Genomic DNA, 12,021 nt, shown 5'->3' with positions numbered 1-12,021 from the left:
AACAGCTCAGGCGACTACATAAGTCAATTACAGGTTGGTGCATAACATCATATATTTTGTCTCATACTTGGATTGCAAGTTCTTTGGGTCAGGTCCCATCTTTTTGTCACGTAATTGTATAATACCTAGCACACTGGGGGCCTAAGTCACAACTGGTGCCCCTACAGATGAATAACTACCTAAGAAGGGGGAAATAGCAAGGAAAAGAGTACACACAGTTAACATATTCTTGCTTTATATACTCTAGCTTTAATACCAGAAGACATGACAGCACTTTGTACTGTGTATTGTCACTAGCATATGGCCACAGCGGTCCCAATTCCTCTTAATGAGAATCAGCCCTTAGATGAGACGTCCATTGTTTTAATTTGCTGGTGGATCCACTCCAGGTATTGGCTGACTTTGGTGTAGACTCCAAACTTCTCCAGTTTCCCACAACCTTCTCCCCAGCTCACCAGTCCCACTAGGAACCAAGTGTTCTTGAACTTAGTGATCATGGGGCCTCCGCTGTCCCCACCACAGGCATCCTGCTTGTCTCCAATAATCCCTGCACACAGCATGTTCTCAGAGATGTCATGCCTCATAGCTTGGACACACTCACTCTGTGGGACCATGGGAATTTCAATGTAACGCAGAACAGAAGAGTAATTCGAGGAGTTGCCACTTTTGCTCCCCCAGCCAGTCACCACCATCTGCTTCCCATTCGCCATCAGCTCCTGCTCTGCCAGTTGCTTGGTGGGAAGACAAACAGGGAGCACAAATTTGTTGAAAATCATGGGCTGAGCCAGATGCAGCATGGCTATGTCATTATCGGAGGTCATCTTGCTGTAGTTTTCATGGCTCACTAGCTTGTCAACCACAATGGTTTGTTCCGTTTCCTCATTCCGCAGACGGTGGTATTCCCCTGAAAGAGCAATGAGGAAGGAGATGAGAGATGTTACTGGGCTCCTGGACCTCCAGCCCCATCCCCTGCAACAAACCACATTAGGACTAAAATACATTGAGTGCTCAGATTTGTCCTTGTTTTCTTAAAATGTGAGTTTGCTCAAGTTACCCTGTTCTATCTTAACAGGATTATACTTAACTGGCCTCCCACTCCTTGCTCCACAGGGCAGGGACATCATCTTCTGATTTGCCTATAAAGTATTGTGCACATATCATGCAGAACTGCATAAATATATCAACAGAATGAAGACACTGAAACTCTTCAGTGATGCTCTAGAGTGTCCATATTACAATGGGAATTGGACAGCTGGAGAGAATTTCTTGGGTGGTCCTTTCGTGGGACCCAGCATAAAAGTTTGGTGGAACATGCCTATAACACAGCAAAAGCAATATGCTTGTACAAGTTCTTTGACGTGTTTTTAGTGGCTGATTGGTTGAACTCCCTGACGTAAAGGCCATTAGGGACTGACTTCCTGGACTAGTCCATCCTAGAAGCTGGGATCTGTATTGTAAGAAATCCATGACCACCTAAGACTTTACAATTGTCACTGTGCTGCACACCCATTGGTGATGAAACTTCATCACCCCAGGGTAGTGACTTTATGGACAATTCCAGGAGGACAGTTCCATACCTAAAGGGCTACATGGAAGACAGAGTGAAGGGGCTTATGAGAGAAGTGTACAAACTGGGGATAGAGGTTTGCACTGCTGGCACAGAGTGGAGGCAGTTAGGGGCAACACAATGAGATACAACAGCAGATTAACAGGGAGGGCCCAGACTGTGAAGAGCCTTAAAGGAAAGGACAAGAAGATGCATCTGATGCAGTGAAGAAAAGAGAGCCAGTGAAGGGGCTCAAAGCCATGATCAGAGTGGTGGGTCAGAAAAGATGCTCATAGTGGTTTTAATGCCCATGCTGGCATCTCAGATTTCGGGGCAGTGGCACCATTGATTCCCTTAGTGGGATACTTCATACCTGTATCTTCTGTACCACACTTAACAAAAAGTATTTTCACTGACTAAGCAGCTGAGGCAGAGGCTGTATTATCCCTTTGCTGTCAGAGCAGATAGGTAGAAAATGCTCCTCCGGAGGGGTTTTATTTGAATGTGAAAGGAACAATGCTTGTGGTGGTTTTTGTTTGGTAATTCAGGGGTAAATTTGGTGGACATTTTCCCATGCTTCGTATACTTCGTATATGTGCAGAGATAGCAGCGCTGGCTATGGCAATGTACAGGGCCGGCTCTAGGTTTTTTGCCGCCCCAAGCAAAAAATTTTTTTCCTGTCCCCACCCCAGCCCTGGGCTCCCCCACACACCTCCCTGCTGCCCCAGCCCTGGGCTCTCCCCCCTCACCCGCACCCCCTGCCGCCCCAGCCCTGGGCTCTCCCTCCTCACCCGCACCCCCTGCTACCCCAGCCCTGGGCTCTCCCCCCTCACCCCATGCTGCCCCAGCTCTGGGCTTCCCCCTTCCCCCCGACCAGTGCTCCCCCACCCACACACACCCTGCCACCCCAGCCCTGAGCTCTGCCTCTTCCATCCGCACCCCCTGACGCCCCAGCCCTGGGCTCTCTCCCCCCACACCTGCACCCTCCTTCCGCCCCAGCCCTGGGTCACTGGTAACCTGCTCCCAGGGCGGGTCATTCAGCAGGAATTTTGGATGTGCCCAGAACACAGACAGGATTGGTTCCCATATGGTTACAGAACTGCAGTAAAGTGGAACAATTTTCAGCTTGTGTGATTGGAGGATATCTGGATGCATATTATAAGACTGTCCTCCATAAATGAGGAAAAGTTGAGGTGCCTTTATTATTCTTTTGTTCCATTCTTTGTTTCTATGGGGAATTTGCCAATGCAATATCACTGTCTTCCTTTTAAACAAATAAAAGTAAAGGCAATGGCTGTTGAAAATAGCAATTCCAGTCCTAAAAACCACTGGGAAGCATTTCTTGCTCAATTTTATCCTACTTTTTCTACAGCAAATTACAGTGGATCAGTATATTTGATTTGGGAGAAATGAAGTAACAGCTGCCCAAATTGAACTTGAGCACTCCTGAATTTTGAGGTGTTCAAATCTGGAAGGCAGGTGCTAGATTCCCTTTCTGAATATTAGCTAAATCTGGAAAGGAAAAGTCAATTTCTGCTTCCGTGGCTCAGAAATGGAAATCCTCCTAAGTGCCGGGTACTGTACCTAAAGCTGCCCAGGTCCAGTAGAGCCTCCCCTCCCTTACTTTTCATTTTAAATTCTAGTGGGATCCACGTACCTCCCTTGCTAGGCTTCAGATAGAGAGAGGCACTGTCCATTTAGTCCACCCAATTCCTTCTTTGGGGGCTGCAAGGCGAGGTCACACCGGTATCCCTAAGCCAGTCTGGGGATGTCTTCTGAAGAGGATATCTGGGCCAAAACCTTCTACTCCTTGGGCACACTTGTTCCCCATTCACAGTGCCACCCCGCTCTAGCAGTGAGCTCTCCATTCACAGCGAGCTGCAGCATGAGGTTTCAGCTACCATACTCCCTCCCCCCCTTTCCTGTTGGTAGTGGCCAAGGGAATGCTGGGAAATGTAGTTCTTTCCCTGCTCCAGGGCTGGTTCTATAGGCATGGAGCTAACCAAGGAACTACAGCTCCCAGGGCCCCCTGTTGGTTCTTAGCTCCCAGGCTCGATCCCTGCTAGCTGCTGCCCCTGCAAATGGGCTGCCCCAAGCAGCTGCTTGCTTTGCTGGTGCCTAGGGCTGCCCCTGCCTGTTGGGTAGTTTTGCAAGGTGGATACATGCCCAACTAAGTATAGATTAAGACTCCTCTGCACGTCTAGTACTCATGGCCTATTCCAGATTTGGGATCAGGAATCTAGAGATGCTTCCTAAGCAGCAACATTCTCATAAGCCCTGGGGCACTGAGTGCAGGCCCACTGCCCCGCTGTTGGGGTGCAAGTACACAAGGTTTGGGAGTAGAAACACAATCCAAGCTCCAGAGTGTGGGAACTTTACTTCCCCTTTACTTCACTTCCAAGATACGCAGGAGTGCTCACAATGTATCGGCCCACTTAGTTCATAGTCAGGCTCTTAGCTGCTCAAATGAAATCAGATGGGTTTAACAACATATTTTTTAAATCTCAGGTAGATCTGACGGGCTTCCTAGCCAACCCAGTTCTATATGCAGAATGACATGCTCTCTCTATAATCTGGCATCCGTCTCCCGAAAGGACAAGCCTCAGGATCCTGAATTAGAATGTAATATACTAAGGGTATGGCTACACTGGCGAGTTGCAGCGCTGGAAAGCCTCCACCAGCGCTGCAATTAGTAAGTGGCCACACCTGCAGGGCACTTCCAGCGCTGCAACTCCCTGGCTGCAGCGCTGGCCGTACACCTCACTCAGCATGGGGAATAAGGATTCCAGCGCTGGTGCTGCAGCGCTGGTCATCAAGTGTGGCCACACACCAGCGCTGTGATTGGCCTCCAGGGTATTAGCAGATATCCCAGAATGCTTTTATAAATTACTCTCTTTGTTTTGTTATGCAGCCTCTCTTTGTTTTGTTGTGAACTCCGAGCTCCGTAGCTCCGTTGATCCCAGAGCTGTTTATCTACAAACACAGCTCCTGTTTGCTGTGATCAATCTGTGAACAATCAAATGAGATAATGAGGCAGGCAGGGAGTGAGTGTTTGCTTGACAGAAACAGCGGGGGCAGAGGGGAGAAAGGGAGTCGTGTTGGCTGCAGGCTGTTTGCAGTTAAGAGTTAAGGGTAAGGGATCGGGAACATGTTCTGATTTTTCAAGTCAGGAAGCTAACACACAGTGTTGGCTCCAAAAATCCACTCTCTCTCTCTCTCCCCCCGCTCCCTGTCACACTACGCCCCACCCCACCCCCCTCTTTTGAAAAGCACCGTTGCTGCCACTTGAATGCTGGGATAGCTGCCCATAATGCATCACTCCCAACAGCGCTGCAAATACTGCAAATGTGGCCACACACCAGCGCTGGTAGCTGTGAGTGTGGCCACACACCAGCGCTGGCCCTGCACAGCTGGACGACCAGCGCTGCAACTACCAGCGCTGCAGATTTGTAAGTGTAGCCATACCCTAAAAGAGGGTAGCACAGGAGCTGGTCTTTTTTCCATACCAAGTTTTACTTTGAACCTCCCTTTCTCCTCAACGCAGTGTGCTGCCGTTAGAACCCAGGAGGGATGGATGAGAACACCTCCGCACATAAACTTTCCCCTGCCATCTAGCAGCATGGTCTGAAACAAAGAAATAGAGAAGAAAGGCACCACAGGATCCAGCTCAGACACGTAGGATATGATATATTCCTTCTGCATGCGGCAGTCTACACTGCACCTTCAGGTACCAGAGCACGTGACATTAGCAGAGGTCAAAGCTCCTCGCTTGGTGGACAGAAGCATCCTAACAAGATATTTACAGTCCACATGGAATGAAGGTTTGGGTTTCGAGCGTTCCATCTAAATCAGTTTTCATGTTTCTCGCTGGCTGGGCTCACTGCTCCGGAGATGCTGCAGACCAGCAGTTGGAAGCATTCTGGTCCTTCTGAGTTTTGGAGATTCTTAGCTCAAGCAAGAGATGGTTTAGCCCAACAACCACCATGTGCCTGAAGTGAGTAAAACATCTTGGGCTGATTCTCATTTATGCTAAGAGCTCTTTATGCTGCCACAGTGGTGTAAAGAGATCTTAGTCTACATGAGACTCGGGCTGGTAGAAAAGCACTTTCTCTAATGCCCTGGTAGGGTCCATACGGTGGATCCTTCCTCTGTGAGCCCCCAGCATGCTCTGTAAAGGTCTGGTATGTTCTGTTAGACTAAAGCATGCTCTGTAGCTCTAACCGATGCCTGGCAAGGCTTGTTTTACATTTATAAAAACAAAGCTGTCCTAAATCAACAAAGATTTCGTTCAGATGCTACTGTGATAGTACTACAATAGCCAGAGTGTGCTGCAGGAGGTATTCAATACGTTCAAGACGTGGCCATCCCCCGCTTGGTGGGACACCACAGGCAGGTACATCATGATGCTGCTTGCATTGGAATGGTTAGCAAGAACAAATATAGCTTGGCAAAGAGTGGTAAGGCTAATAAAATACAACAAAAGTTACATTCACTTCAGCTCTCCAACTTTTGATTTGGCCTTGGAAAGCCTAAAATAAGGGGAAGCTTAGCTTGCAATAGTGCCATCATTTGTGACCTAAGTGCTTTACTGTGCATATGAAGCAGTTCTGGGTACAGACTGAAAGCTCCACCACAAAAGATTATGTATTCCTCACCTGCCAAGGGCTGTCTCCTTTTTTTCCCATTTTCCCTGCAATGAGTCGAATTTGGACACCTGATTTGAGCTCCATGCGATCTGCCTTCACCCTTCCGCAGGGGAACTCCACTACAAGAGATAAATCAAAAAGAGGTTAACCAGCAAAATTCAGACAATTCAACACAATCACTGTCAGCTTATTAAACAAGAAACTCTCCAACTCACTACTGTTCTAAAAAACCCTCACCCTGTCTCCTTATTTCTGTGAGATGCTCACAATGGCTTCTCTGCATTCCCTCATTGTTTCACCGAGGGGGAAATTCCCTGATCCTGTGGAGGAGTTTGACTATGTGAGGAGTTCCTAACACAGAGATAAATGATTGATTTCTAATTCCAATAAAAGGAGGTTATTTACCTGTAACTGGAGGTTCTTCAAGATGTGTGGTCCCTATCTGTGTACCACCAAGGGTTATACACATGCACCATGTGTCTGGAACCAAAGATTTTGAAAGCTGTAGTATCCATTAGTCCATGCATGTGCCCTTCCTCCACCTTACGTTTTTGTCTGAGGTGATAAAGGGCAAGACGGACTGACCATGCCTTCAGTTCCTTCTCCACCGCAAATGGAAAAGATCCGCAGCAGCGGGGAAGGTGGATGGGGTTGTAATACAGATAGTGACCACACATCTCGAAGAACCTCCAATTACAGGTAAGTAACTTCCTCTTCTTCTTTGAGTAATGGTCTCTATTGTATTCCATTGAGGGTGATTAACAAGCAGTACCTAGTTAGGAGGACAGTGGAGGAAGATGATGGAACTGTGGAATGGAGAACAAGGCATCTGTCACAGTCTCACACTAAGGCATAATGGGAAGAGAAGATATGTACCAAACTCCACAGGCCCCCCACCATATGTATGTAAGTGGTATGTCATGAAGCGCGGCCGTAGTCGATGTTTGCACTCTCGTGGAATGGGCTCATACCCCAAGGGGTGGAGACAGTCCCAATAACTGATAGAGTGTAATGCGCCCCAAAACCCACTTAGAGATCCTCAGAGTGGAGATCGCTTGCCCCTTAGTCCCTTCTGTTAGAGCAGGGGTCTCAAACTCAAATGACCCCGAGGGCCGCATGAGGACTAGTGCATTGGCCCGAGGGCCGCATCACTGACACGTCCCCTTGCTGCCCCTGGCCCCACCCCCAATCCACCCCTTCCATGAGGCCCCGCCCCTGCCCTGTCTCTTCTCCACCTCCTCCCCTAAGCGGGCGCAGTTTTAATAAATATATACACTCAGTAATGCACCTCACTCAAAGGACAAAACACGCACTTAGATTTACTGCCTAAGGCTCTGGGAGGGAGTTTGGGTGGGGGAGGGGGTCTGGATGCAGGCTCTGTGCTCGATGCAGGCTCCAGGCTGCGGCAGGGGGTGGGGGTGCAGGCTTTGGGACGGAGTTTGGGGATAGGAGGGAGTGCAGGGGTGAGGGCTGTGGGGCTGAGGGCGAGGGGTACATGATGCAGGAGGGGGCTCAGGGCTAGGGAAGAGGGTTGGGCTGTGGGGTGAGGGCTGTGGATGAGGGGTTCATGATGCGAGGGGGCTCAGGGCTAGGGAAGAGGGTTGGGCTGTGGGGTGAGGGCTGTGGATGAGGGGTTCATGATGCGAGGGGCTCAGGGCTAGGGAAGAGGTTTGGAGTGTGGGGTGAGGGCTGTGGATGAGGGGTTAATGATGTGGGGGCGCTCAGGGCTGGGGCAGAGGATTAGGGTGCGGGGGGATGAGGGGTTCATGATGTGGGGGCGCTCAGGGCTGGGGCAGAGGATTAGCGGGGGATGAGGGCTCTGGCTGGGCTGAGGATTAGGGTGCAGGGGATGAGGGGTTCATGATGTGGGGGTGCTCAGGGCTGGGGCTGAGGATTAGGGTGCGGGGGGAATGAGGGCTCTGGCTGGGGCTGAGGGTTTGGGGTTGGAGAGGCTCAGGGTAAGGGCAGCCTGCCTTGCCAGTACTAGCGGAGGGCAGGCACTAGGACCCTGCGGCAGCAGACAGCAAATCTGCTGGGAGCCCTCCGGGCAGCAGGCAGGGGAGAGGCGCGCTGCGTTCTGTCAGGCAGGGACGCAACACAACGCAGCGGAGGGGGGGGAACACGCGGAGGGGGGGTGGCAGGCGGGGGCTGGGACCTGCTCCAGGCAGGGTCGCGGCGGCGGGGGGAGACCTGCGGTGGCCGGGGCCGATCCAGGCAGGACCGGGGGGCGGGGGGGGGGGGCGGGAAGAGACCCAGCTCCAACTATTGCTGGAGCAGGGCGCCCAGCCCTGAATATTGCTGGGGCCCGGGCCCCACACAAGTATATAACCTGCCGCCCATGCCCCCCGGCCCGGCCCAGCCCCGGCGGGTCTCGCTTCCCTTCCCCCCCTCCCCCAGCCCGGCCCCGGCGGGTCCCGCTTCCCTTCCCCCGGCCCGGCCTGGCGGGTCTCGCTTCCCTTCCCCCCCCCCACGGCCCGGGCCCGGCGGGTCCCGCTTTCCCCCCCCTTACCCGAGCGCGTCTCCGGCGAGGCCTGAGCTCCGTCCCGCTCAGAGCCGCGTGGTGAGGGGGCGGGGCTGTGAGCTCCACGCCGAGCGCAGTGCTCAGCCCAGAGCTCCCAGCCCTGCCCCCTCCCCACGCGGCTCGGATCGGGGCGGGGCTCAGGCGCTCGGACGGAGACTCAGCGCTCTATGCGCCGAGGCTCCAGGAGAGGGGCGGAGGCGGGAGCCTCCGCTTTTCTCTTGGGGGCCCCTGCGGAGCTCCCCTGGGGAGCTCCGCGGGCCGCAGGGAAGAGCTCCGCGGGCCGCGCATGTTTGAGACCCCTGTGTTAGAGCGATACACAGTCATGGGGATGTCCTGAATGATCTTGTCCTCTGCAAGTAGAAGGCCAGGGCTCTGCGGATGTCGAGGGAGTGAAGGTGCCATTCCTCCGTTGAGGTGTGAGGCTTTGGGAAGAAAGCAGGTAAGTGTATGGGATGGTTGAGATGAAAGCAAGATACAACCTTTGGCAGAAACTTGGGATGCAACTGCAGGGAAACCTTGTCCTTCTGGAATGTGATAAAGGGAGAGTTCATCATGGCCCCCAGTTCGGCTACCCTTCTTGCGGAAGTAATAGCTACCAGAAAGGCAACCTTCATGGAAAGGAGCGACAGGGAGCAGGAAGCCATAGGTTCAAAAGGTGATTTCTTCAACACCCAGAGGACAAGGGTGAAGGAGCAATGGGATGAACGGGTGGATAAGTCTGGAGGAGGCCCTTCCAAATCCTGGTAGTCAAGGGGAGACTTGGTTTTGTCTGAGGTGATAAAGACGGGGGGTGGCGGGCACCGAAAGCAGCTTCATCAAGGGTGGCCAACCTGAGCCTGAGAAGGAGCCAGAATTTACCAATGTACATTGCCAAAGAGCCACGGTAATATGTCAGTAGCCCCCCATGAGCTCCCTCACCCCGCTCCCAGCGCCTCCCACCCACCGGCAGCCTTGACAATCAGCGCCTCCCCATCCCTCCCCACACCTCCCAATCAGCTGTTTCATGGCATGCAGGAGACTCGGGGCGGGGGGAGAGCAAGGGCACTGCAGGCTCAGGGGAAGGGCTGGGAAGGGGTGAAGTGGGGGCAGTGCCTGTGGCAGAGCCAGGGGTTGAGCAGTGAGCACTCCCCAGCACATTGGAAAGTTGGTGCCTGTAGCTCCAGCCCCGGAGTCGGTGCCTATACAAGGAGCCGCATATTAACTTCTGAAGAGCTGCATGTGGCTCCATAGCCACAGGTTGGCCATCCCTGGGCTACATGCACCTTGATGGAGTTGAGAGTGAGTCCTGACGCCTTCAGGGACAGAGGTAGTCCAGAAGAAGAGAGATGCCTACATTCTCAGGGGAAAGACCCCTCTGCTGGGCCCATGAGGTGAAATGCTTCCACTTGGCTCTATAGGATCACCTCATGGACTCTTTTCTGCTACACGAGAGGATGTCTTGTATTGCTGACAAACATTCTCACTCTAGCGAAAATGCCCATTGAAAAACCAAGCTCGTAGGTGAACTGTCTGCAGATTGGGATGCCTGATCCTGCTGCCATGTTGTGCAAGGAGTCACAGGAAAGCTGGCAGTGGAAATGGGGGACGCGCTGACATGTGGAGAAGGAGGAGAAATCAAAACTGGTGAGGCCAGAATGAGGCGATCAGAATGACAGTTGCTCTCTCCTGTCGGATCTTGTGTAGGACATGCAGCAGGAGCAGTAGGGGAGGAAAGGCATAATTGACCTGGTCCAACCAGTGGATGACTAGGGGATCGCCTTGGTAAAGGGTGCCGAGGCATCCCCTGGCCCCCCGGTGCATTTGCTGTTGGTGTGGGAGGTGAAGAGGTCCCTGGTCAGAGTCCCCCAGTAGTTGAAAATGTCTGTGGCCATGGTGTCATGGTGCTCCCATTCGTGGTCAGCCATGAATTTCTTGCTGAGAGTGTCTGCAGTTACATTCTGAGTCCTGGGAAGATATGCTGCCAACAACAGCGTCTTGGGTGTAACACACCAATCCCGAAGATGAACAGCTTCTGCACAGAGTGCTGACGACCTCGTGCCCTCTTGTTTCTTGACGTAGTAAAGGGCAGTGGTGTTGTCTGATATGATGAGAACATGATGGGAGTGAATGGATGGGAGAAATGTGCAACATGCTGTCCGCTTTGCCCGAAGTTCCAGGATGTTAATGTGCATCCTGGATTCCCGAGCACTCCAAGTCCCCTGTATCATGTGCTCACCCATGTGGATGCCCCATCCAAGGAGTGACGTGCCTGTGATGATCGTCGTGGTTGGGGAGAACAGGAGGAAGGGTATCCCGGTGCAGACCTGACCAGGGTCCTTCCACCATTGGAGGCAGGAAAGAACCTCGTGGAACTGTCAGTAGGAAGTCCATGGTATGGTGCATGGGAGTATAGGCCTTCTGGAGCCACAGCTGCAGGCAGTGAAAGCGAAGACGAGCAAAGGGGAAGAGAAGGGATAGCTCAGTGGTTTGAGCATTGGCCTGCTAAACCCAGGGTTTCGGGGGAGGGAGGGATAGCTCAGTGGTTTGAGCATTGGCCTGCTAAACCCAGGGTTGTGAGTTCAATCCTTAGGGATCTGGGGCAAAAATTGGTCCTGCTAGTGAAGGCAGGGGCTGGACTAGATGACCTTTCAAGGTCACTTCCAGTTCTAGGAGATTGGTATATCTCCAATTATTAAATTAAAGGCAATAATGTACATGCAGGCCACCAAGAAGGGAAAGGCAAGTCCTGGATGGAACAGAAGGACCAGAGACCACCTTGGTAATCAGTTCTTGTAGGGCCTGGAACCTTTCCTCCAGTAGGTAGGCATGTGTCAAGACTGCATTGATGCAGGCCCCAGTGAATTCTAGAGCCTGTGTAGGATCCAAAATCTATTTTTCTATGTTTACATTCACCCACAGGGAGGAGAGGCATGCGAGCAATATGGAGGTCAAGGCTCGAGCCCTCCTTTGGATCACACTGCTGTCAGCCAGTTTTTGAGATAAGGTAACATAACAACCGCTTGATGCTGATGGTGGGCCACCACCACAGAGAAAACTTCAGTGAAAACCTGTGGAGCAGTGGTGAGTCCGAATGGTAGAACCCTGTACTGGAAGTATTGAGGGCCTGCTGTGAATCTCAAGAAATGTTTGTGGGTAGGGTGGCTATCTACATGAAAGTAAGCATCCTGCATATTGAGAGCCATAAACCACATGTCTTTTTCTAGCGAAGGTATGATGGCTGCTAGGGTGACCATACAAAACTTTGGCTTGCATATGAAGTGGTTGAGATGATGGAGATCTAAGATTGGTCTCCACCAATCACCCTTTTT

At 52.0% G+C, this 12,021-nt stretch overlaps 1 protein-coding gene across 1 annotated transcript in view; it reads right to left on the bottom strand.

Moving 5' to 3' along the window:
* Nucleotides 1-226: 226 nt before the first annotated feature.
* DGKD (diacylglycerol kinase delta) overlaps nt 227-12,021 on the bottom strand; it is a 118,790-nt gene continuing 106,995 nt past the window's right edge. The window contains exons 35-37 of the mRNA XM_045031321.1: nt 6,202-6,311; nt 5,053-5,170; nt 227-904 (exon numbers count right to left, since the gene is read on the bottom strand). Coding sequence (XP_044887256.1) covers nt 336-904; nt 5,053-5,170; nt 6,202-6,311 — 797 coding nt within the window. The 3' untranslated portion in view covers nt 227-335. The remainder of the gene's footprint in view (nt 905-5,052; nt 5,171-6,201; nt 6,312-12,021) is intronic.

Source organism: Mauremys mutica, chromosome 9, assembly GCF_020497125.1.
Source record: "Mauremys mutica isolate MM-2020 ecotype Southern chromosome 9, ASM2049712v1, whole genome shotgun sequence".
NCBI classification, from domain to species: Eukaryota; Metazoa; Chordata; order Testudines; family Geoemydidae; genus Mauremys; species Mauremys mutica.
The sequence above is the reverse complement of the archived record's forward strand: the minus strand, read 5'-3'. Positions and strand labels throughout refer to the sequence as shown.